Raw genomic sequence first — 26,257 nt, 5'->3', positions numbered from 1 at the left:
TATATATATATATATATATATATATATACTTACTGTATTTATTATTATTATTATTGTTGTTATTTTTATTGCAATTGCCTTGGCACAAATTACATATATTGTATTTATTTATTTTTATCCCGTGACTTTTACTCTGATACAAATAAATATAAATATAATTTCAAATTTGGGTACTTGTGAGTTATCTGGGCGCCCGATTTCTAAATCGGGTCGGATCGGGCACATCGCATCGCATCGCATGCGACCATCGGATGCGATGCGATGCCCCGATTTTTCCATAGGAATCAATGTTAAAATGGACTGAGTCCATTTTAACATGGAATTCAATGGGAAAAAGGGGTCCTTTTCATACCCCTACTATCCAAGTGGGCATGGAGTTGGATATAAACCTGTGGCGAGCGTAGCGAGCCACCGAGCCCGAAGCGTGGCGAGCGTAGCGAGCCCTGCGAGGGGACACAGAATACCGTCCCCTCGCGGGGCTCGCTTCGCTCGCCACGCTTCGGGCTCGGTGACTCGCTACGCTCGCCACAGGTTTATATCCAACTCCATGCCCACTTGGATAGTAGGGGTATGAAAAGGACCCCTTTTTCCCATTGAATTCCATGTTAAAATGGACTCAGTCCATTTTAACATTGATTCCTATGGAAAAATCGGGTCATCGCATCCGATGGTCGCATGCGATGCGATGCGATGCGATATCGCATCGCATCTGATTGTATGCCTTAACTTAAGGCATACAATCAAAAAATCGGGCGCCCAGATAACTCATAAGTACCCAAATTTGTGATACCCAATTGATCATAACATTTTTCTGACCCATTTATGTTGTTAGTGTTCCACAAACCATTCCTTTTTTCCATACACAATATATTTTACTGAGGAGTGACCTCCCTCTGTGTGTGTGAGCTGCTGGTCAATACATACAATCTAGTGGCGCCCACGGGGTTCTTTTCACCCTAGAGCAGGGGTGTCCAAACCTTTTGCGACGTGGACCAGATTTGGTGAAGTGTAAATGTGTGGGGGCCGACCATTCAGCCTGTCATTCTTTGAATCATTAATCACATCAGAATGGTCCCCAACTCTGCCCCCATTCACTCTATGTCCCCAAGCCTGCCCCTCCTTCACTGTATGTTCCCCATTCACTGTATGTACCACACTCTGCCCCAATTCAATGTATGCCCCCCAGCCTGCCCCTGCTCCCCCTTCTCTGAATGGCCATCACTGCCTCCATTCACTGTATGTCCCCCAGGCTGACCCTCCTTCACTGTATGTCCCCCACTCTTCCCCCTCCCTTCTCTGTACACCACTATAGAAATCATATGCATATACAAGCCGAGTTAAATCGATTGGTGTATTCATTCGTACACCAGAATTCGGCTGAGCTTGTAAGTAGAGGATACTCCAAAAAAACAATTAAGAAATCTGAATATTATTTTGGCACTTATGCACAGTATAAAAATACTAGCTAAGCCCCCCCAAAGCCAATGCTTCAAAAGCTAGTCTGCTACCTTGTGATTGCCTCTGTGTTTCTGCTGTGCTGCTGTACGGCACTGCCACTCGCTGCTAGCAGATGGCAGTGTTTTGGTTACACAAGGACACTAGATATACTAGATACATATCCATAGGTGTGCGCACAGGGGGTGCCAGGGGTGCACAGGCACCTCCTAATGGCCGGCAGCCTGTCAGATGCGCAAGGATCCAGACACACAGTTTTTTTTATTTTTATCTGGGCAGCGGTCAGCTGTATATACGTGGGAGTGTGGGCGGCCGGGCGCCGGCACTCGCCGGCTCACTGAATGACAAAGTAGATCAGTATGTGTCTGAATTTCAATACTGTACATACATTTACGGCTGCTGGCGTGCCGCCTGCCGCTCCCGCACGGGCGCCGCCATGACAGTCTCACTGTCACACTGCCCTTACTTGATGGGCAGGTGGGCTGTCGTATGGGAGGGCTGAAGGGAGGGAGGGCGGGGGCGCGGCCTGGGACGGAGTGTCAGGGGGAAGCAGGTTACTGTCTCTGCTTCTCCTATGCGTGTGACGTCACCACGTCACACGCTGGAGTCTGAAGAGGCCAGAGACTGAGGAGAGGAGCCAGGAACTGAAGCTGAGCAGGGAGGGTCTCTCTCCCAGTCTTCACACACCTGACAGTGACTTGTAAGGAACACAGGTACGTTTTTATTAGCACCTATATAAAGAAATATATTTAAAATAAGTATATGTGTATATACTGAATATGTATGTGTGTGTATATATATATGTACAAAAGAAAAGTACACAAAACACATAGTATACATACACACATCATGTACACACACACACCATACATACATACACACACACACACACACACACACATCATGTACACATAGCATACATCTTCCACCCCCAAACAAACAGCATGACAGCCCCTGAGCCCCCAGCATAACACCCTCCATGAAAATCCTGTGTTTGCCTCTGATGGTAGAGATCCAATTATCAGCAGGGCTGCCATCAAAATTGTAAAGCATTGGTACTTTTACAGATGGACTGCTGCAGCCTGCTTCCTGATGCTGCCTACATCTAGGGGTGAAGCCACGGGCTCAATTTCAGTCCCACTCCTGGTGCAGATTTTCTGTTTGTAGCAATGCTGTGACCCCTTAGCTCCTGCTCCCTCCCAGCAGCCTCTATGCATAATCTCTTCTGGAGGTCTGCACTGACATCCACCATGGCTGGGATCTCTTGGGTCCTCTGTTGGTAGTTGCCAGCTCAGTTACTCACTAGAGATTCCTGGCGGCCCTTTTCTCTGCCCAAAATGCAAGCACCACTACACTTGTGGAACATCTTCAGCTGCATTCCTAGAGATTTTCCCCTTTTTTGGTCTCCAAGCTTGTCAGTAAATTGCTGAGCTACAGTTTCTACTAGAGTCTATTTGAGACTGTTCCCAGTCTATTTGTATATACACATGTATGTATGTATGTGTTTGTCGGGTTGATCCTATTAACCCCGAAGGCTGCGGATGATTTGCAGAGTGCGAATCATCACGACACCGGGCGCACTTTAGACGGGCTGAATTCGCTGAAAAATACTCGCACCTCCTTAGGGGTGTGAGTAAATTTCAGTGAATTCGGCACTGCGAAGGGTGCGAGTTAGGGTGAATTCGGGGGCTGTTTTCAGCGTGAAAACGGCAAATGAATGGCAACTTGCACCCTTTGAGGTTAATAGGATCGACCAATATTATTATAAAAAAAAATCTTGTATTTGTGAAACCAACATTTCGGGGTTCATCTTGAAAAAGGGGTTTATGAACCCCGAAACGGATACTTGCAGGGGGGCCTTGGATTAGTGGTCTAGAGGCAAACTGATTTGCCGGCACTCACGCTCCTATGTTCCGTGGTGGGTGCCTTGTCAGAAAAAAGTTTCATACATACACACGATATGACCGGCACTCCCTGGGTCCTTCTCCTGTAATCTTAGTAATGACAACGCATACCACTCAATTTCATGCAACGTTTCATGCACTGTCCCTATTTCTGGTGTGTTTGTGTGTGTGTGGGGGGGGGGGGGAGGAAATTATTCATTCTGAAGTGCTTATACATAAAAAAGTCACCTTCTGTTTAGTTTGCATTGATGCCAAATAGGCTTTGATAGACACGCCCAGTAGGCGGTGATGGACACGCCCCTCCAATGGTGCACCCCCTAAGAAAATGGGCTGCGCACGCCTATGCATATATCTATGTCTATATATATATCTATATCTATATATATATCTATATCTATATCTATATATATATATCTATATCTATATAGATATATATATATATATATATATATCTATATATATATATATATATACATACATACAGGTTGAGTATCCTGTATCCGAATATCCGTTATCCGAATTATTCCGAAAACCATACATTCCAGAAATTTTTTTTTTTGCTAAAAACTCACTGGGGTTTGTAACAGCACTACTGAGGACATGATATGTAACTGACATGATATGTAACTGACATTATATATGTACAAGAAAATGATTGCTTGGCATTCAAATTCAATATCTGAGATAGTACACACATTTTGTTTCTTGTTTTTTGAACAAATAAAATATATTTGTGTGCATTTCATGTGTTTGATGTGTTTATACAGCATAAACGCAAGATACTTCAAAATACATCATTGAAATATTAAAATATTCCGAAATACGGAATAATCCGTTATCCAAAATTCTCCTGGTCCCGAGCATTTTGGATACGGGATACTCAACCTGTGTGTATATATATATATATATATATATATATATATATATATATATATATATATATATATATATATATATAGGGGTGTACTGGTCATGGTTTTGAAAAATAAAAAGAAAATTTTCTTCAAAAGAACTACTTATGAAGTGTATCTAAGAGTATCTAATTATTTTATATTATATATACTTTTACTGTATTAATTTTTATTGTATGGACGTTACAAGTAAAGGGCGCTGAACACACTATTGAGTGTCAACAGCGACCAACATAGGTTAGATAATAATAGCGCAATTTTAGAGATTTTGTGTTGCATTAGATATATATATATATATATATATATATATATATATATATATACACACACACACACACACACACACACACACCTTTGCTTTGTTCCCATCCTTGCTCCTTTTTTTGTGCAGCAGTGACTGTAGTGCACTTTTTCACTATTTAAGTTGACTGTTCCTCTACATTCCTGAATATATTTTATTTCTTATTTATTTAAGCCAGTTTAAATCAAATGCTTTAAAAGCTAGTCTGCTACCTTGTACACACATGCACAAACACTGTAAGTGAAAAAAGAGATGTAGTTTCACTCAATGCCAACAGATGGCAGTGTTTCGACACAAGGACACTAGACATAGATATAGATCAGTGGTTCCCAACCCTGGTCCTCAAGTACCCCCAACAGTGCATGTTTTCCAGGCCACCCAGAAGGTGCACTCATCATTCAGGCACATTTTAAAAGATCCACAGGTGGAGCTAATTATTTTGCCTGTGATTCTGTGTGGAGACCTGGAAAATGTGCACTGTTGGGGGTACTTGAGGACCAGGGTTGGGAAACACTGATTATAGATGATAAGATGATGCAGAATAATTACACAACAAAAGCTCCAACATTAAATAAACCTGTATGTGCACATCATCTAGTAAACCCACATCTCGCAATTAACTATTTAAAGCACAGAACCATTTATAAGCATTAAAAAACACCCATTTTGAAAAGAAAAACACAAGTCAAAAAATCATAACAAAAATGTTCACTCACTTGTTCAAATAATATTTTTTACTCTATTACTCACTGTGCAATGACTAGCTATTATGAGTCCTTAAAAGAACAAAAAATAACCTTACCTTCTCTGGAATTAATGCGAGAATGATGAATACTTTGCATCTGTTTGAATTCTGATGAAAGATCCTTCGCGTTTCTTGCATTCTGTATTCCTCCAGTATTGTCTGTGAACTTAAAAGAGGATATTTTGCTGGATTTTTTTCATATTTTTTAGGGCTGTATCCAGCCTTGTCATCAAAAGGTCCTGAATACTAGGTGTAAATTCACTAAAGATTTGTGTTTGGTAAAGAATGAACACACTGATCAGTGCTGTATTATGTGTGAGGTTTTTCTTGCTCAAACACATGAATTTACTAGGAGTCATATTTCATTGAATCAGTGGTCGAAGTGGGGCGGTATACGGGGGTATGGCATACCCCCACTTTAATCTGAAGATAAAAAAAAAAAGTTTTTTTTCCCCCTCAGGATGCTCTCTGATCACTCAGCAGCACATATTGTGCTTTTGTAATACCCCTGTACAACGGGGCAGTCTGGCAGGGGACGTTGATGGACAGGGGGGTGTCCGAAGGTACGCACTATATTCACTCTTTACTTTTCCATACCCCCACTTCAAAATTTCCATACCCCCACTTCAAAATTTCCACTTCGACCACTGCATTGAATCATGTTTTTCAATTGTCTATGGCTATGCAATTTGTTTAGTCATGTGTGTGTGTGTTCAATTGTATTGGGCCAAATTCAATAAATCTGTTTGTAATGCTGCATGATCTGCAGAAGTCTGCAGAAGTTTGTGCAGATCAGTTTGATCTTTGAAGTGCTGTTGTATATTACAGTGCAATGAAATCATACCTCCCAACATGACCCTCTCCAGGTGGGACACAATGCTCTGTTCCTGGACGTTCCTCTGAATGTATGATTGCTGTCACCTGTGCCGAACAGGGAATTGAGAAGAAAGGTGTTTTTCAACACAGGTGATGGCAGGTATTCATTAAGAGAGAAGTCTAGAAACAGAGCATTGTGTCCCTCCTGGAGAGGGTCATGTTGGGAGGTATGTGAAATGGTTATAAAAAAATAAAACCATGACATTTCCCAGCACCCCAAACGATAATAAACTGGACCTATGAGCTGGTTTTGGTAAAAATACAGGATAAAAACCAAGTGGAGGCCAGCACTGCATACATATGAGTCCTCTGGTGCCTACTGGAGTAGAGGTAAGGTTGTAGTGTGAGTGCGGGTGTGAAACAAAGGAAAAACATTTTCAGTGTGTGTGTCTCATGGTTTTTTAACTATTTCCTTTACCGTCGGACCACAGGTGCCAGCGGGTTATAATCCTGGTGGTTGGGATGCTGGAATCCCGGCTGCCTTCAGAATACCAGCAACATAATATCAACGTGGATGAGGAAGCGCTCCAAAATAAGTATGTCAGGGCAGGTTAGGGTTGGACCGGGAAAGTGAGGATTTAAGTTTAGGCCCTGGGGGAAACTTCAGAATAGGATGCAGCAGAAGGGATAGGCTAAGGCTTCGAGGAAGGTGGTTTAGGTTTAGGTACTTAGAAGTTGGGTTATTGTTGGGCTGTGGAGCAGTGGGTTTAGTCTAACACTAACCCTTGCTCCTTGCTTAGCGAGGAGGATTAGCATCTGTCTGTGGTTAGGGGGGAAGTCGGTTACGGAACTCCTGTCTGGATTCTCCATATCGGAATTCCGGAGTTGGTCTTTTGACCGCCAACATCTCCGCCGCCAGGATATCATATGTATCCTGCTAACAGGCCCTTACTGCAAGTCTCAGCATGTGATGTGGGGCAGGCTTGCTAGGACCTGTAGTTCCACTGTAATGGAAAATATTTTTTCTATTTTTAACACTATGAACTCCTCATTCATCGCCAAGAGTGATGAGAAGCATAGCCTTAAAAGCCGGTTGAGAGCAGAGGGTCAGAGATAACAATGTCAGTTAGTGGCTGGGTATTAGGCTTGGGGGTTTACGCCCTGGACCCTGGAGTGTTGTACCCACACTGTGAAGCCTGTATATTGCCTGCTGAAAACTGGCAATGCGGTGACTTGTGAGTTGCTAAACTGTCATGCCTGTATGCCAGTATTTTTCAACCACTGTGCTGTGGCACACTAGTGTGCCTTGAGCTGTTCTCAAGTGTGCCCCCAGATCTAGAAATGCCCAGCCACCACTAGTTCATCTGTTACTTACTGGTCTCTTCTTTTCATGTAAAGGGCCAATGTATTTTATTTTTGTTACCTGTGGGGACCAGTGTGATTGTTTTTTATATGGGGGCCAAAAGGTTTATTTTTTTCCTGTGGGGGCCAATGTGTTTTGCCCTGTAGGGATCTCATGGTGTGCCTTGGCAATTTAAAAATCTTATTTAGTGTGCCGCAAGGTAAAAAGGTTGAAAATCACTGCTGTATGCGGTCTACCTGATACGAATAAAACAAACAACTTTGTTTTCATCCAGTGTATGTGATTTCTGTCAAGTTTGGCACCTGAACAGGGACATACAGCTGGAACTTCACATAGCGAAAACCCTGAGTAAGACAGCTACTGTATGTAAATTGCCAATATATATTTTTTATTTTGCAAAGTACTGTGTAGGTGGCTTGAGAGTCAAAATAAGTTATAATGGTTTGGTAGCTAGCCTCCCAAAGTTGTCCCAGTAATGAAACAGCAGGGCAAAATAAGGAAGTGTAAGTGTCAGCAAGCCTTAAAGGGCCACCGTATCTAAACAGCTCAGTTTCAGAAGCTACATGATGGGCAGCAGAAGATGGCTGCAGGACACCTGCTTTAGGTTGAATAACAGCAAGTACAGTTACAGGTGCTGCATGAGGATGAGGAGCTACAGGAAATGAGAAAGGTGGGCAGGAACAAGAGAGGTTACCAAAGCTCATCCCAGCTAATGGCGTTGCTTTGCACATTTGAACACACTGCCACACACTTAAAATGGCCTGTGGAGGAATGGCCTGATAGACAGCCTCCCTGTTTGACCTATGTCGATATGACGGTGGCTGAGTCATGCTAATACTCTGGCCTTAAGAAGGCTATTCTCAACAGAATTGGGGCAACGGGCCCCAGCAAAGCCTAAGAATTTCATGACTGGTGGCTTGATGCCTCTGAGCCTCCAAGGAACCAGTAGGCCAAACTAGCCTGGCTGGCTAAAGCCTGGTTGCAGCCAGCATTGCATTGCCTGGACCAGGCTATGTGGGTATTAGACTGCACAGTGCATCAATGGGCCTTTCAGGCTGACCCCCAAACTTGGCACCAAAAAAGTTCAGGTATAGAATCGGCAGCAGCTAGATTTTCTAAATTTATTGATAACCACATTCAACGGTTTGTATCAAGTCTAAAATCATATGTGAAGGATTCGACCCACATATTAAAATTTTTGGATGAAGTAGAGTGGAAAAAGGAATACAATTGGTGTACAATCGATGTAGAATCAATGTACACCAGTATTCCACACAAAGAAGGTGTAAATGCCACTTACCAATTTTTGCTGATGAAACCCTAATTGAAGACTTTAGAACTTTTCTGGCAAAATGTTTGAATTATGTATTAAAGAACAATTTCAGGGACAGTTCAGGGACAATGCTAGAGTACAGCGACGGGTATACCTTATGCACCCGCTCTTCAATCTTATTCAAAGACTTACTCACTTATAAAGAAAGAAAAATAAATCAAGAAGGGTATTTCAACCCGTTTGTGACTACCTTTAAAATGAAAAGTGTTAATATTAAAAATATACTAGAAAAACATTGGGATGTGCTCACTCTAGACCGGATCCTAAAAACCATATTACCATCGGTGCCACAAGTAGTTTTCAAGAAGGTTAGAATTAGAACACCAGCGTTAAGTGATCTTCCTTTACTAACAAAAAATGAGGACAAATGGCTAGAAATTTAATGGCTTTTCCTCGTATAACCACTGCAAAATGTGTAAATATGCAACCAAAGAAATAAAAAAGTTTTTGGGATAAGGATAAAAATAAGTCATGGGAAATAATAGATAAAATTAACTGCCAAAAAAGCCGCCAGACTAAGGGTATTTTGTGCATCCAACTGATGGTCTAGGGGCTGAGGTTTTGCTAGTGGAGACAGAAAGGTGGTTGGACGGGAAACGGTCATCTGTCAGAAGAGACTTAGGTCGACTGTCATTAGGTCGACAGGCCCCAATGTCGACAGGGTTGAAGGTCGACATGGGTCAAGGTCGACATGACTTAAGGTCAACATGGTTTTAGGTCGACCGTCATTAGGTCGACATGAGTTTTTCACTGTTTTTTGAGCCGACATGTGCCGACAGGCGGTATTTCATGCCCTACCATTCACTAGGGCGTGGTGGGAGAATAAAATAGTGTGCCGAGCGTAGCGTGGCACCGTGCCCGAAGCATTGCGAGCGAAGCGAGCCATGCGAGGGGCTGCGGTTCAACTCCAACTGTATCGACATTCGGGTAAAAAAACTGTGAAAAAAATCATGTCCACCTAATGACTGTCGACCTAAAACCATGTCGACATTGGGCCATGTCGACCTTAAGTCATGTCGACCTTGACCCATGTCGACCTTTAACCATGTCGACCTTGGGGCCAGTCGACCTTCCGGGGTCGACCTAATGACTGTAGACCTAAGTCTGTTCTGATAGATGTACCGATTCCGGTTGGACGGACATAAGTCTCGCATAAGAGGAAAAGGTGACTGGAGGTATGTATCATATGTGGAGTAATACTCCAGGATATGTTTTTTGGAGATGCGGTTTTGGGAGACGCCAGGATGTTATGTCATCACGTACCAGTTCCAAAGTCCATCAAGCACAAAAAAGAGAAGCTGACTCCAGGACATCCCTTATGGTCTGGTAGTGCCGATCCGACAGACACATCCATCGGATGAGGGGTACTGAGGCTCTCTATTTGAAACCTACATGTATGTGAATATTGTTTATCAGTAAAGTTGTTAAATTCTTATACTTACCAGCATGCGCCCCTCTTGTTTTCTTCTCTTCAATTATAATTATATTATGCATTATATTATGAAACACAGACTGCAGTTAATGAGCCTGATTCAGGCCTGATAGCAGAGCTGCTCAAAAAGAAGAGCCCTGCAATCATTTAGCCGCCGCCCTGCCAGAGTGTGATCCTGCCAATGTGCAAGGCTGAAAATTGCATTGCAGCCTCGCTAAAATCAGTAAATCCATTCTCAATATCCCCCTTTAAAAAGATTTCCCCCGTGTGTGCAGTGGCTGAAAAACCAAGGTCTTACTTGATGGCTGCAATGAAACTAGCTTAACGGGGCCAAAGTCTGAGAATATCTGTATCCGTCTTAATTTTACCCTTACACTCTCTCCAATTGACCGGTTTCTACCCCCAAAAGTTGGCCTCCTGTCAATCACTTTGCGTAGCCAACACTGGCTTCCACTGCTGGGACTCCTTGTGCATTCACACTACGAATCATGCACATTTGTTCGATAATCATTTAGGCTGCGAATTTGCAGCCGAGTGTACAGGTCTGAATCAGGCCCAATGTCGGGTGATGTATATACATCAATATAGCATAAATCTATAACTTTTGCTGTTCATGTTAATGGAAAGTTTTGTTTTGTACTGCTTGTACTCCAGTTCCGGGCCTGGACAGAAGCAATGTAAAGAAGCAATGTAAAGTGCGGTCAGTGCGATAATATGGAAACTATTTGGCATATGCTCAATAGGTCAATGGTGTCAAGACGGGGTGTTAAAATCATTCTCCCAGGTGCAAGTAGAGTACGGGGTACCGAAGGAATCCTTTTTTAGATACCTCCAAACAAGAAGCGCCATGACCCAATCTGGGAAGGTTGCATTTTGGACGGTGGAAGAAGCTCCATGTAAAAAATTTGTTAAACAACTAGTAAGGGGCAAGCGCCTCTCTAAAATGTATCACTATCTATACTCATTCATCCAAGCAGATCAACTTGGGGCTCTCCGGGCTAAATGGACCAAAGATATTCCCCAGCTAGACGAAAATAGGTGGAGGAAGGCCCTGGCAGGTCCCCGGCAAGCGACCAATTTGATGCGGACGCAACAGGTCCAATTTAACATCCTGCACAGGACCTATATAACACCGGTCAAAAAGAAAAAGTTTGCAGGGGCAGTGTCCGACAGATGCCCAAAATGTGGAGAGGCAGCGGCCTCATTTGACCACTTGCTGTGGAGCTGCCAGGCGGTTAGTAGATTCTGGGAAGAAATTATTAAAACCCTGGCCCAAATAGGAGCCCCACGAGGAGCCCTAAATAAACCTAATCTAATTTTAGGGATAGGGGAAGACGGGGCAACCAGCCAGGAAATGAACCAACTGGTAAAGAACCTAGCGGCACTTGCAAAGGTCATAATAGCCCGTCGGTGGATGTCCCCCCTTGCTCCGCTTCATGGGGAATGGGTGAATTTAGTCAATCAGACTAGTGAAAATGAAAAATTTGTGTATGCATCCCGGGGAACGATTATTAAGTACCATGGCATATGGGGTTACTGGAATAGGTCAAATAATCATAGAGTTTTAGATAGCGAAAGACTGAATAGATAGGCACGATAGAACACGTTAGTAGATGTAGACACAGTAGACACAGTGACCTCACAATAGAGAGGCCCAATATCATTTCCCTAGAGAGTAGGGATCTTATTTCACAAAATTTTTAGAGATGATAGCCACAAGATTTAAGGTAACATAAATTAGGTTTGGTTAGTAATCATCAACACTAAAAAAAATTAAAAAAAAATCTAAAGTTAATACATTAATAATAAACTACACGTCTCAAAAGGAGCGAATAAATTGGTTGGTTCGCAATCACTAACATTATAGAAAATGGTGTAAGGGCACTTCGCCCTTACAATGTGTATAAAAAACAAGAGTTCCCTAAATGGCATGGTACGGAAGAGTCTAGAGCGGTGAAGGGAAATTAGACCAGGGGCAATGGAGTAAGGGATAGGTGTAACGGGCGGGGGAGGGGTGGAAGATGCGGTCTGGTTTGGGAGGCATCCCGGGCTAGGTCAGGGGGTACTGGAAATATGAACTTGTCTATGTATATGTTAGTGTTGATGTCCATGTAATTGTTTTTTGTACAGCGAAAGCTAGAATGTGAGCCAGTTATATATATTTGGGATTTTTTTCTAAGGGCTGTACAATGTTTCATGTTGTCTTTGTGTGTAAGTGGAAAAAAATAATAAATAAAGACGCAATAAAAAAAAAAGTGCGGTCAGTGCTGCGGACACTGGAGGTCTCACCAGGCATGCCAGGGGCGAATGGGGGCCCCATTTATTTTGTCAGTCCCGTGCCCCACTATTTTGTCAGTCCAGTGCCTTCTGGTTTTTCTACATGCCACTGCAAAAAGTCTAAATAATTTAATTTATAGATGAAGATTTTCCCATTCAAAAAAACAGACTCCTTTTTGCAAATGGGTGTCAAAGTAAAATGTTATAATTACAATACACAAAATTGTTGGTTAAACACTTCAGTTGTTTGTTCTTCACAGTACCATACCTTCCAACATTATGGATGTCCCAATCAAGATTTCTCCGCATGCATCTGAATAGGGGGCATTGCCTCAGTAAAAGGGGCTGTGGCATTGCAGGAATGATGTGAACACAAGACATCCCTCCTGTTTGCCATCACCTTGGTGGCATGTCTAGCACTCTGGGAGCTGCTGAAAATACCTACAGACCCACTCTCGCATGAATAGACACTGAGCACAAGACTGTCCCGTGAAAAAAAATTCTGTCCGTAAAAATTTGGATATTTGAAAGGTATACAGTTCAGAAGTATGGTAATTTATTAAATGATGCTTTACTAACCTCATACATGTAACCTGCTCTGCTTTGTTCCTCCCAACTGTGTATTCTGCTTTTCAAATTTCCACCTCCAGTTTCCATCTCATCAACATTAGAAATATTGAGCACATTCCTTTGTAAACAATCACCTGTCTTAGATCGTTCAGAGAGTAAACTACACTTGCTAAGCCTGTGAAGAAATAGAGCACGTAATAGAAAACTTAATGAGTGATGGTTAGTCATTTTCAGTAATTTTATAGAAATGTATAATTTGACAACAGATAAGAACCACTTGGACCATCTAGTCCAGTGATGGCTAACCTTGACACTCCAGCTGTTGTTGAACTACACATCCCAGCATGCCCTGCTACAGTTTTACCATTTGGTCATTCTAAAACTGTAGCAGGGCATAATAGGATGTGTAGTTCAACAACAGCTGGAGTGTTAAGGTAAGCCATCACTGATCTAGTCAGTCCTTTTTGTTATCCTTTAGGTAACCTCCTAAACCCCATTTGATCCTTAGTTTTTTGTAAACATATTCCATAATATTGATCAACTAAAGGTACGTTATCAGCGCATATATATACAGTGTATAGCTCTCATCTGTTCTCATACCACCAAACCTAAGCGACTTTTTAACACCTTTAAGGGGGAAATTTACTAAGAATACGAAATTTCGTATTCTTAATACGAATGAAAACGACTGCATATGGCTGTTTCAGCCGTATGCAAAGTCATGTTCCGGAGGGGAATTTACAAAGCAGTCAAATACAACTGCTTTGTAACCCTCCGATGGCGTAACTATTCGTATTAGCAGCCGTATATAAGGCCGCTTATATGAATTCGTATAGGTAGTCTGTACGGATCATTCAGATCCATGCAGGCTGCAGAGTTAAAAAAAAAAATTGGTAAAATAAATAAATAAATGGAAATAAATAGCCCCCCCCCCCACGGCTATAACCAGCACCAGGCTGAAAGAGCCGGGCTGGTAATAAAAAATCAGGAAACCAACCAAATAGGGGTTCACTGATTTTTTTAAACCAGCCCCAAGCTCCAGGGCCGGGGCTGGTTCCCAAAATACGGGGTACAAAATGACTAGGGGTCCCCCGTATTTTAAGAACCAGCCCCAACCAGCCAGCAGGGTAATGTCACAGCCGGGGAACACTTATTATATAAGTTCCCGCGGCCAAAATATTCACCCTACTGACCAGTCAGCCTGGCCAAGGGCCCTGGGGGAATGGGGACCCCTCCAATAAAGGGGTCCCCCCCTCCAGGACTTATCTGACCAGGCTGAAGCCTGGTCCTGTCCACCGTGACCCTGGAGCGGTGGTCACTGGGCTGATTCAGTGTAAAAATATAGAAGATACTATTGTCTAATACTGTGGAACTATGAGTCCCAGCAAGCCTCCCCCGCATGCTGGGACTTGGAGAACCACAAGTCCCAGCATGAGGGGCATTAAAGGGCCCGCTGGCACTTGTAGTTCCACAGTAGTAAAAATAGTCAAATAAACACACTGACACACAAGAAAAAGAAAGCTTTATTACATCCAAAGCCCACACATACTGATACTTACCTATCTTGAGCCCGTAGGTAGCCCTAAAATCAACAAAATCACAGGGTCAATGCTGATGCAAAACTAGGATGTTGCCTCATGGAAATGGGTGTGGTCTTGTCATCAATTACCTCTATACAGGGGGGGGGGGGGGTGTCATAGGGATCCCTATTTACATTACTCTGGGGGCATGTCCAGTATTCTCTGGGATGCTGGGATGCCCCCGGTGACTCTGCCTGCGCTGCTGGCAATTCCTCAGTGACAGAAGCCACAATAATGTCACAGTACAGCACCTGACTCCTACTCACTAAGGAGAAGATGACATTTTGGTGTCGCCTCTTGAAAAGTTGGTACCCAGTAGCTGTCTGCACCCCCTTAGTGAAGCCTCTAACTGAAACATACACTTTCAATTTACTTTATAAAATGCCTTACTTACTCAAAACCCCTCTTTCTTCGTAACTTTGCCAGTTCCATTTGCTTTTCTTTGTACCGCCTCTGTAACTCAGCCAGCCTTACCCTACAGTCAAGTTCCACTGAATCTGTGTCCTTCATAGCAGATGTAATCGAAAAATGCTGCACAAAAAAAGGTGTTGCACATTACTAAGCTTATTGAAATATTATGGCAAAATTCAATATAATACAATTTAACAAGATGAAGATTTTTATAGATTTGTGTACAATGATAGCTCAAGCGAAACCTATTAAGTAAGTAGAATACCTCCACCCTGAACCACCAATTAGGACAACAATAGTACTGATCAATAGAGCTGCCACTACATCATGCAGTTTAAGGGACAAAGCAGGGCAAGTGCACATGCCTAGTGTACCAGCTTTTACCACATTTACTGTATGGGTGGATCTGAACTCTCAAACATTGCAATGGACCAGAGAGTAAATGCCAAGAGGAAGCAACAGGAGCTTTACCCTGAAGTGGGAGATTGTAAGCTTAGAAAGTGCAGTACTAATTCTATTATGTTTGTTCATTTATTTATTATATGTTTAAACATTTTCTTACCACTTTAATTCTTTGAAAGAACCTATACTATAGACCATCTGTACTGTTAAATATTAATACTGTACTCCATACAGTATCCAGTGTTTAAAAAGACCAATATTCAGGGCTGTTACCACTCCCCTAGGCTTCCGTATTTACTCCAATTTGCTGCAGAGTGGGAGATTGTGGATTACATTTGGAAACCACCCCTCTAAAGGCCCCCATACACTAGCCGATTTTGGTCAGATTTCGGCCAGATCAGTCGGATCTGGCCGAAATCGGACCAAAATCGGCTAGTTTTGATGTCCCCTCAGATCCGATGCGCGGTCCCGTGTGCATCGGATCTGCGTCGGGTGGTCGGACCTGCTGCACGTCCGACCACCCGACTTGAGACCTAGTGGGGCGGCGCGACGGTGGAGGGAGCAGGGGGGCTTGGGACGCTGCGGGGGACACAGGCGGCATAGAGCCGGGCAGGGGGAGCCGGGAGCTGTCAGCACTGAATAAAAAAAAAAAGCCCATACAATGAATGGGCGGCCTGTGATTGGCTGAGCGCTCTCTCAGCCAGTCAGCAATTGGCTGAGAGAGCGCTCAGCCAATCACAGGCTGCCCATTCATTGTATAGGCTTTTTTTTCTAGCACTGACAGCTCCCGGCGGCTCCCTCTGGCTCTGCCCGGCTCTATGCCGCCTGTGTCCCCCGCAGCGTCCCCAGCCCCCCCTGCTCCCACCAGCAGCCCTGCTCTGTAGCCGCCCCCCCCCCTGCTCCCCGTTTTTTTTTACATGTGATAAATCGAGACGATTTATCACATGTAAAAAATGGCACATCAAGTTCCAATCTAATCAAGCTCCCCCGGGGAGCAGCCGGGGAAGCTCAGGGGGAAGTCGGGGGCGACTTGTCCTAAGGACAAGTCGCCCTAGTATATGGGGGTCTTAACAATCTTGCATTTGCCACTGAGGCAAGAGCTATGCTAAAAAAGACAGTCCCTACAATGTCAAAATGACTACACTTAAAGATCTGGAGGACAGGAATACAAGCAACCCCTCTAAATCTCTTTATAAATAATTATCTAAAGTATGGAGTCAGCTACAGAAGCTGCTTAGAAGCTGCCCTCACTAAATTACGTAAGAAAAGTTCTATCTCGTGGGTAATACACCCACAAACTTAGAGTGCAACATGCTAGAAATAGAATGAAATACGTCTTCTTCATGGTAGGCACTAAACGTTTGAACCCATTAGAGATATCGAGCTAGTTTGCCAGTTATTACACTCCACTATACAATATCGCTTCACACCCTAGCTATGCAAATTAATGCTTTTCTCCCAGTATTGATCCATCCCGACCAGAGAGGGTTTGTATCTGGATGGCAAGAGTTTGCTGATACTAAAGGGTATTTAATTTAGTAGATTAACTCTCAGCTGACCAAGGCTTTTTTTGCTATTTCTGGATGCTGAGAAAGTTCTCACTAAGGGCCTTATTCTGGTTGGTGTGTATATATCCGCGTGCGTTCGGCCCGCCGATGTTTTGTGTCTGCGCATGTGCAGAGGCGTCTCTGCGCATGTGCGAGCGGGGCGTACGGCCAAATCCCTCATGATATGTAAACACTCCGAACAGGGGGTGGAGAGGGGCGTGAAGGGCTATTTGGGCTCATTACCATATGCATACGCGCCGCGTTTCATGGCCGTTCCCATGCAAACGCTGGGCGTACGTATGGTAATGCGGCCGTGACGCACGTGTAGGGGGCGGACATATGACATCGCCGGATGTCAGCTGCCCGCCCAGATCCCTGCTTTTGCACGGAGAAATGTCCGTGTGGTCTGAGGTTGCGGGAGCTGGTGGAGCACTCGGTCCTGCATTCGATGGTCTGTGACCATCGAATGATGGGGGAGGTTCCCTTAAATGGAGGAGGCGTATTCCGTGTAAAATACACGTGCGGTCCGTTCGGCCAGCTTCTTACCGCGTACGGACGGAGTTGGCGATCCGTATGGAAGGCGGGGTTTCGCACGCACGGTCCTGGCCGCATAATCGGATCCGGCCGCACCGATCAGAATAAGGGCCTAAGTTTGGCTTTTGGGACCGAATGTTGTCATCTATTTTGGCATTATATAGATTTTCCCACTGCTCGAGTATTTATTTTAGTACTTTTTTTTGGTACATATATGTTAGTTGGGCGCCCACTATAGTTAGTACGCTCATACCCCACTATCCATGAAGGCACGGAGTCGATCTTATATAGTGTGGCGAGCGCAGCGAGCCACCGAGCCCGAAGCGTGTCGAGCATACCGAGCCCCGCGAGGGGACGCAGAAAAATAAGCAAATAGCTTAGTGGGCGCCCAAATAACATATAAGTACTTTTTTTTGTCAGATTCCTTCCCTATCTCTAACGGCATGAAGCAGGGCTGTCCCCTTTCTCCTTTCATTTTTGTTTTAGCTATCGAACCTTTAGCCACCAAGATATGTCTGGATGAAAGTTTCCCTTGGGTATGCATTGGCCCTACTTTGCTTAATATATGTTTATTTGCAGATGATGTCCTTCTCTTGGTCACTGACCACACTACTACTCTTCCACATTTGGAAGAAAAAGAAGAAGGGGAGGGTGGCTATGCGCTCAAAGATCACAGTGTGTAAAACCTGATAATACCTTTCAAAACAGATGTTTTCTATTTAAGCTGCAGTGAAATGTGGGTACAAATTTTTACCCACATACAAAAGTGCAAATAAAATCAAAGACAGACACCGCGTTAAAATAGAAAATATTTTTTTATTAAAATGAAGAAAACTCTTATAAAAAATATAAATACAAAGTAAAATACCACAGATAAAAGATACACAACAGAAAAACACACACAGCTCATTAAAGGCATACATTATGACCTTTGTAAACTTGTTAGTTTTGTTACTAAGCCCATCGAGAGCAGTCCGTAAAGAGTAGGGTCAAAATCCTTTTAGCAATTGTTTAGAAGATTAATTAGTGCATGCAGCGGGTCTCATGAGAACAACATAAAGTTAGTTGGTATATGTAGCAAGTCCCATTAGGATAGTAAAGGTTAGTAATTAGTTGTTAAATAGATAGAGAACAGTTTAGAGTATATCATGTTTGTGATGAATGAGGATTAGTATGGATAGTGTAGTAGAATTACCACTCTTCTTCAAAAACAATAGTGCACAATGATCTCAATCAGATGGAGATGTAGATGCATGGGTAGCCAATGGTGACAGCAGCGCACTGCTTTATCGCTTAGGGGCAGATTTATTAAGCTTGGAGAAGAGATAAACTGGAGATAAAGTAGAGAAAATGTAAAAGGAGATAAAGCACCAGCCAATCAACTCACAACTGTCTTTTTCAATCACAGCTGATTGGCTGGTGCTTTATCTCCTTTTACCTTTTCTCCACTTTATCTCCAGTTTATCTCTTCTCCAAGCTTAATAAATCTGCCCCTTAATCTGGTTAGCACTCCAGTGTTGATAACAGATATTCTTACGATCCAAATGTCTGTTCAGACTGTCCCTGCGTCTCCATCCGGGGTGCTGTCGGCGACCAGTGAGCAGTACGGCTGCCCCGTGATCTTCTCTGTGTTTATCAAGCGCTGCTGAGTCTGTGGCTGTGCAGAATGTCTCCTCACACTGGCCGGCAGTTCTCACAGTCTGACACCATTGCTCCGGGCCACAAGCATCGTGATTACAAATGAACTTTCCCACCAGAACCAAACATGGGGGCTGCCATGTTTGCTCCAGTCACCTGTTCTCCTGAGTCAATCCTGTGAGGTCTGTTTCCCTGTCTCAGCCTGCTTCCCAGTGGGTATAAGTACGGTATGCTGGGAAATCCAGACCTAATTGCTAGCGCTTCAGTTGTCTCCTGCTGGTACAGTTGTGTTTCACTGCTGCAGTGTGTTTGCTTCCAGGTATTCCAGCTCCTGTGATCCTCTGCCCAGGGAAGGATACTTACCTTAGCACAGTCCTGCCTAGTTACCGATGTTGTAACCATCGCTCCTGAGTTATCGATTTTCTGGCCATTGTTCCTGTGTTGTTGATGTTCTAACCATTGTTCCCTTGCCATCCCTGCATATAAAGTTATTGTCTCACCAATATCTGCCTCTGTGATTATGTTACTGTTTATCCAAGCTGCTAAGTACAGTCTTTTCACTGGTGTTACCATCTGATCAATAAAAGACTGCACTTTCATAATCTGCCTCATCCATGCTGACGCCTCTGGGCTAACGTCAAGTGCCATATCCTGGGTTCATGTACAAAAGCTTAATTAAGCCTAACCAATTTATCCATCGGTCAGAACCTATGCCTGAGGCCTTTGTCATCTCAACTCATAGCCTAGGCATGACAGGTATAGATGGGCAATTAGGGGAGCCGGCACTTCAAATTATTTGTAATGTGTGGCAGGCTCCTCCCCCATCTATACCCCTTCCCTCCACCAATAAAGAAACTGTGCCAGAGAAGAGATGGTAGAGCCAAATATAGAGGAGAAGATAAGCATAAAGGTGAATAAGAAAAAAATCTGAAAACCACACAAACGCATACAGAACAGTCAAAGGCACTGTAACAGCAATAAAAAAACAGAATCAACAGCAGGATACATACATACAGTGCAGGGTGGGCCTACATTATTATATTGTACTTTCAGATCTTGGAGCCCGGAGGCTGGGTCCGTCAATGCCTCTGGGAGTTAAACTCTGTTAATATGAATGGGTATCATGATGCCAGTGCTTGTTATGGCTGCGGTCAGGAGACAGACAGCGGCATCCTGATATGCATCTTGACCCTTGGGTGGTAAATATTCTAAACCTATCCCTCTACCATCTAAACCCAGTAGCGTAACTATAATGACCTCTTCCCGTGGTGCAAGAAGTTTTGCACCCACATGTACCTGCTCTTTATAGGGAATCCTGCACCAATATGGATGCCGAGGATTATCCCATCCATTCTTTCTCCGTCCTCATCTGCCGCTGGGCTCCCATCGTGCCTGTCAGCAATTACATTTTCCATCACAAAATGGTCACCGCCTTATAGAAGACAGGTTTTATAGATGCTAGAGGAGTAGGCATCCATTTTGGAAGGGACAATTTCATTGCCTGCAAGAGCAAAAGGACTCCAGCTGCACAGGTGGATGGAGGTTGAACCGATAGGAGACAGAGTCGCTGGCAGTGTTAACAATAGACCCCACAGACCTACAGCACCCACAAGCCACCCGGTGCCTCCAAACCCCCATGGGGTCTTCGGGGGAGGGGCTATTGTTACGTTACTGTCCAAACCCCTTTTTCCTAGAGCTTACTTTGCCGGCATTGTGAGCAGTGTTGTAGTAGCACCGGTAAGCATTCCTGCAATGGCAATCTGACTGCTGGCATCACAAATGCTGGTGTCCTAACCTAAACCCATAAGAATGCAAAATATCATAACTGCCCTGCAACTGTAGTTTAATAGAAATAGCTTTACAGTATGCAGTATTTTGTTACCCCATTGTCATGAAGATACTTATGGTGCATAATAAAACATCTTACACAGTTTTTTAGCAAGAATAAATGAGAAAATCTTCCTAAATCTTAAAACATTTTTCCTTAAATGTATATACATTACGGTGCAAAATAAATGCTTCAAAGAACATTCTATACATCAGGTTTACATTATACATAGCCTAAAATTCATTGTAATACATGAGATGCCAATTGCCCACTCACCCTATTTTTTTGCTTCCAACTGTACTTCTTATTAAGAGTTAGTTCACGAGGTAAATTGATTGATTGGGCTTTCAGGACATCCACTGCTGGTGATGAGAGCACCTCCATTAACATTTGAGTGCTAGCAGCCAACAAGCTTTCAAGGGATGGTCTAACATGGCAGCTTTGCAAATCTGACAAGGAGAGAAAAATGAATTGTCAATCAATTTCTGTTTTTTAGCAATTTTATCCCTTTAAGCTAGAGATGACAGAAACAACCCAAACTTTTGGTGTCCATGTATTTTCAATTCCCAGCTTCGTATCCAAAAAAGAGGCAAAATATTATCCTCCTGGCATCGGCTCTCTCATGTTTTGATGTAGTAAATTTCCCTTCCTTATGGTTTAGGTGTCTTTTCACACAGAGGGGGAAATTTACCAATATGAAAAACCTAGTTTTTCGTATTGGTATTTCCCCTCCGACTGCATACGACTGTTTCAGTCGTATGCAAAGTCGTGTTCCGGAGGGGAAATTACAAAGCAGTCATATACGACTGCTTTGTAACCCTCCGATGGTGTAGGAATTCGTATTAGCGGCACATATATACGGCCGCTAATACGAATTCGTACAGGCAGTCTGCACGGATCAGTCAGATCCGTGCAGTCTGCAGAGTGTAAAAAAATAGAAAAATTAAATAAATAAATAAAAAAACGGCGTGGGGTCCCCCCACAGCCGAAACCAGCACCAGGCTGAAGGAGCCGGGGCCAGTAATTAAAAATCAGGGAACCCGACAAATAGGGGTTCCCCGATTTTTAACAACCAGCCCCAGGCTCCATGTCCGTGGCTGGTTCCCAAAATACGGGGGACAAAATGACTAGGGGTCCTCCATATTTTAAGAACCAGCCCCAGGCACAACCAGCCAGCAGGGTAATGTCACAGCCGGGGGACACTTATGATATAAGGTCCCGCGGCCAAAACATTAACCCCCTGACCGGTCAGCCTGGCCAGGGGCCCTGGGGGAGTGGGGACCCCCCCCATTGAAGGGGTCCCCCCCCTCCAGGACTTACCTGACCAGGCTGAAGCCTGGTACTGTCCCCGATGCCCCTGGGCGGTGGGCATCAGGCTGATTCAAGTGAAAAAAATAGATTAAACTATTGTTTTTTTACTGTGGCACTACAAGTGCCAGCAAGCTGGGACTTGGAGAACCACAAGTCCCAGCCTGCTGGGCATAAAAGGGCCTGCTGGCACTTGTAGTTCCACAGTTAAAAAAATAGTACACAAAACACACTGACACACATTTAAAATAAAACTTTAATACATAAAAAGCCCACACATACTAATACTTACCTATCTTCTTTCCGTAGGTAGCCCTGGTCCTGATGTCCTGCAGTCCTGTGTCGTCTTCTGGACCCATGTCGACGTCCTTTTTCATGTCGACGTCGCTGTCGGCGATGGCGTCCGGTGTCCGGGTCCGACGAAATCCATGGAGGAAGCTGTGGAAGGAAACCATACTCACCTGTCCCGGGGCGACGTAGTCCAGGTACGGGTCTTGGCAAAAAAAAACCCGACACCCGAAACCAGCCGGACAGCAGGAGCCGCACGGTGTTTGTGTACATCGTGCGGCTCCGCCTCCCGAATGCCGCTATTGGCCGCCTTGCGGCCTAGCGGCCAATCAGGAACCGCTAGGCCGCAGGGCGGCCAATAGCGGCATTCGGGAGGCAGAGCCGCACGATGTACACAAACACCGTGCGGCTCCTGCTGTCCGGCTGGTTTCGGGTGTCGGTTTGTTTTTTTGCCAAGACCCTTACCTGGACTACGTCGCCCCGGGACAGGTGAGTATGGTTTCCTTCCACAGCTTCCTCCATGGATTTCGTCGGACCCGGACACCGGACGCCATCGCCGACAGCGACGTCGACATGAAAAAGGATGTCGACATGGATCCAGAAGACGACACAGGACTGCAGGACATCAGGACCAGGGCTACCTACGGAAAGAAGATAGGTAAGTATTAGTATGTGTGGGCTTTGTATGTATTAAAGTTTTATTTTAAATGTGTGTCAGTGTGTTTTGTGTACTATTTTTTTAACTGTGGAACTACAAGTGCCAGCGGGCCCTTTAATGCCCAGCAGGCTGGGACTTGTGGTTCTCCAAGTCCCAGCTTGCTGGGGAGGCTTGCTGGCACTTGTAGTGCCACAGTAAAAAACAATAGTTTAATCTATTTTTTTCACTTGAATCAGCCCGATGCCCACCGCCCAGGGGCATCGGGGACAGTACCAGGCTTCAGCCTGGTCAGGTAAGTCCTGGAGGGGGGGGACCCCTTCAATGGGGGGGGTCCCCACTCCCCCAGGGCCCCTGGCCAGGCTGACCGGTCAGGGGGTTAATGTTTTGGCCGCGGGACCTTATATCATAAGTGTCCTCCGGCTGTGACATTACCCTGCTGGCTGGTTGTGCCTGGGGCTGGTTCTTAAAATACGGGGGACCCCTAGTCATTTTGTCCCCCGTATTTTGGGAACCAGCCCCGGACCTGGAGCCTGGGGCTGGTTGTTAAAAATCGGGGAACCCCTATTTGTCGGGTTCCCTGATTTTTAATTACCGGCCCCTTCAGCCTGGTGCTGGTTACGGCTGTGGGGGGGACCCCACGCTGTTTTTTTATTTTTATTTAATTTTTCTATTTTTTTTTACACTGAAGCCTGCACGGATCTGACTGACCCATGCAGGCTTAAAGCAAATACGACAGGGAAAGCAAGGTGTATTTTCCTGTCGTATTTGCGTGCCTATTTCACACCACTTTTCCAATTGTATGCCATTGTACATGGCATACAATGCCATAAGATGCGATGCGATTAAACATTGTATAAGCACCCTAATGGGTGCTTATACAATGTTAAGCACCCTAATGGGTGCTTACAATGTTAAATGCACCCCCACGCCACCAGTGCCAGAGGCCTTCGGGGGGCCCGGGGCACTTTAGACAGGGGGGGCCCCTTGCACTTGTTATTACTGGCCGCAAGCTGCATGGCGGAATATTACACTGTCAAAACACAGAGTAAAGGCAGTATAAACTTGGTCAATGGGTAACTTCAGGGTATATATATATATATAGCAATGGACGTCACACACTAGCCAAAGCGTGTGTGAAACAGAGAGGCAGCACTCCACGGACTTGTAAAAAAATGGTGATAATTTATTCGAAAGTTGTGTACATAGAAGATGACGACGTTTCAAGACCGGGGCGGTCTTTTCATCAGGTCAATAGGTACAGAAGTGAACAATATACAACACATTCCTCTTGAATAGCAGTTGCCATCCTCCAGCCCTCAAACGGGGTTTACCCCGTTCCCAGATGCTCCGTGCAGCTCGCATTTCCAGCACTCCTGCAATACTGTCGTCCACACTGGATGACATGATCGCAAAGTTTTCAGCACGGGGATACCCGTATAAAACTCTGCAGCAGAATAAACTTGAAATCATGCAAATACCCCGCATTGATCTATTAAAGAAAGTTGACAAGAAACCCTTGCTTCAAAAAATTCCGTTTATTACAGATTACACTCCTGCAAGCCAATCTTTATCCAAGATTTCACGAACCCTCTGGCCGATAGTTACCAAAGATAAGGATTTGGGTTGCTTCAAACATTCCCGGTTGATGCCGGCTTTCAAACGAGGACGCAGCATAAAGGACATATTGGTTAAAACCAACTTAACCCCAATAAGCAATGAACCTCCCCCCAAAAAATTGGGCAGCATTAAATGCGTGTCATGTACTACATGCAATTACATGGAAGCCGATCCGTACTTTAAAAACCCACACACGGGACAACAGTACCGCATAAAATATGCCTTATCGTGTACTACGGCTTACATAATATACATTATTATTTGTCCCTGCGGACTTGTATATGTGGGCCAAACTATTCGTGATCTCCGCACCAGAATGGCACTCCATCGTTCGGCGATAAAGGCGGCGTTGGAAGGTAAACCAATGGAGCAACCCGTCGCCAAGCATTTCAAAACCCATGGACACACTCTCTCCAGCCTCCGCTGCAAAATCATCGACCACGTCCCCCCGTTGCCTCGCGGGGGCGACCGGCAGAAAAAACTTTCGCAATGTGAATCCAAGTGGATCTACACATTGAACTCTATTGCCCCAAAAGGCTTAAACGAAAAATTTTCGTGGAACATCTTTCTTTGATTTGGCAACTCGTTGAAAGTGGTGTTTAGTTGTGTATAATAGAATACAGGAATACAGGCTGCCCTGGTGTCGACACATGTCGGCAAGCCCAATATATATGATAATACAACCATACCCATCGATTGGCCATTTAGGGATACTCCCAGTAAGCTCCAATCATATAAAATAGGTGGATGTATGCCCGCATTTATGCTCATATCCCATTCATGCAACGGGAATTATTGGCCGTCACAAGTACACACCAGAATACAGCCTTTTTTCCTGCACATTGGGACTCAACCTGCAGTTGCTATTTATTAATAATGTTTTTGAGCAACATTAGTATTTCCCATTTTAAAACTTGTTTGTTTGTCCTTATCTAATGTCGTGCACCTTTGAGATATTAATCACCCACATTTGTTGATTGCCAAAAATGTTTTATGCACTTTCGCGTTTTTCACATACAATTTTTTTTCACTTAGTTGATCCGGGTTGCCAGGGAGACGGGAGGACAGAGGAGGCCAGAGTATACACCCTCCTTAGGGGCGGCGCTCAGACCCCGGAAATCCCTACCTCCTGAGTACACCGGTATCCAGCGCGTGCACGCCTATAAGTATAGCCACACAGGTAAGACGCTGTTGTATATTGTTCACTTCTGTACCTATTGACCTGATGAAAAGACCGCCCCGGTCTTGAAACGTCGTCATCTTCTATGTACACAACTTTCGAATAAATTATCACCATTTTTTTACAAGTCCGTGGAGTGCTGCCTCTCTGTTTCACACA

The 26,257-nt window shown here is 44.3% G+C and overlaps 1 protein-coding gene across 4 annotated transcripts in view; it reads right to left on the bottom strand.

The window, feature by feature from the left end:
- Positions 1 to 26,257, bottom strand: part of TNRC18 (trinucleotide repeat containing 18) — a 351,855-nt gene that overhangs the window by 164,355 nt on the left and 161,243 nt on the right. For all 4 annotated transcript variants that reach the window (XM_083153575.1, XM_083153577.1, XM_083153573.1 and 1 more), the window contains 4 exons: positions 21,324 to 21,496; positions 15,082 to 15,218; positions 13,117 to 13,282; positions 5,374 to 5,482 (listed from right to left, as the gene is read on the bottom strand). In XM_083153575.1, coding sequence (XP_083009701.1) covers positions 5,374 to 5,482; positions 13,117 to 13,282; positions 15,082 to 15,218; positions 21,324 to 21,496 — 585 coding nt within the window. The remainder of the gene's footprint in view (positions 1 to 5,373; positions 5,483 to 13,116; positions 13,283 to 15,081; positions 15,219 to 21,323; positions 21,497 to 26,257) is intronic.

The sequence above is a fragment of the Crinia signifera genome, chromosome 7 (assembly GCF_055691185.1).
Source record: "Crinia signifera chromosome 7, ASM5569118v1, whole genome shotgun sequence".
Lineage (NCBI taxonomy): Eukaryota > Metazoa > Chordata > Amphibia > Anura > Myobatrachidae > Crinia > Crinia signifera.
This window is presented reverse-complemented; position numbering and strand designations above follow the sequence as displayed.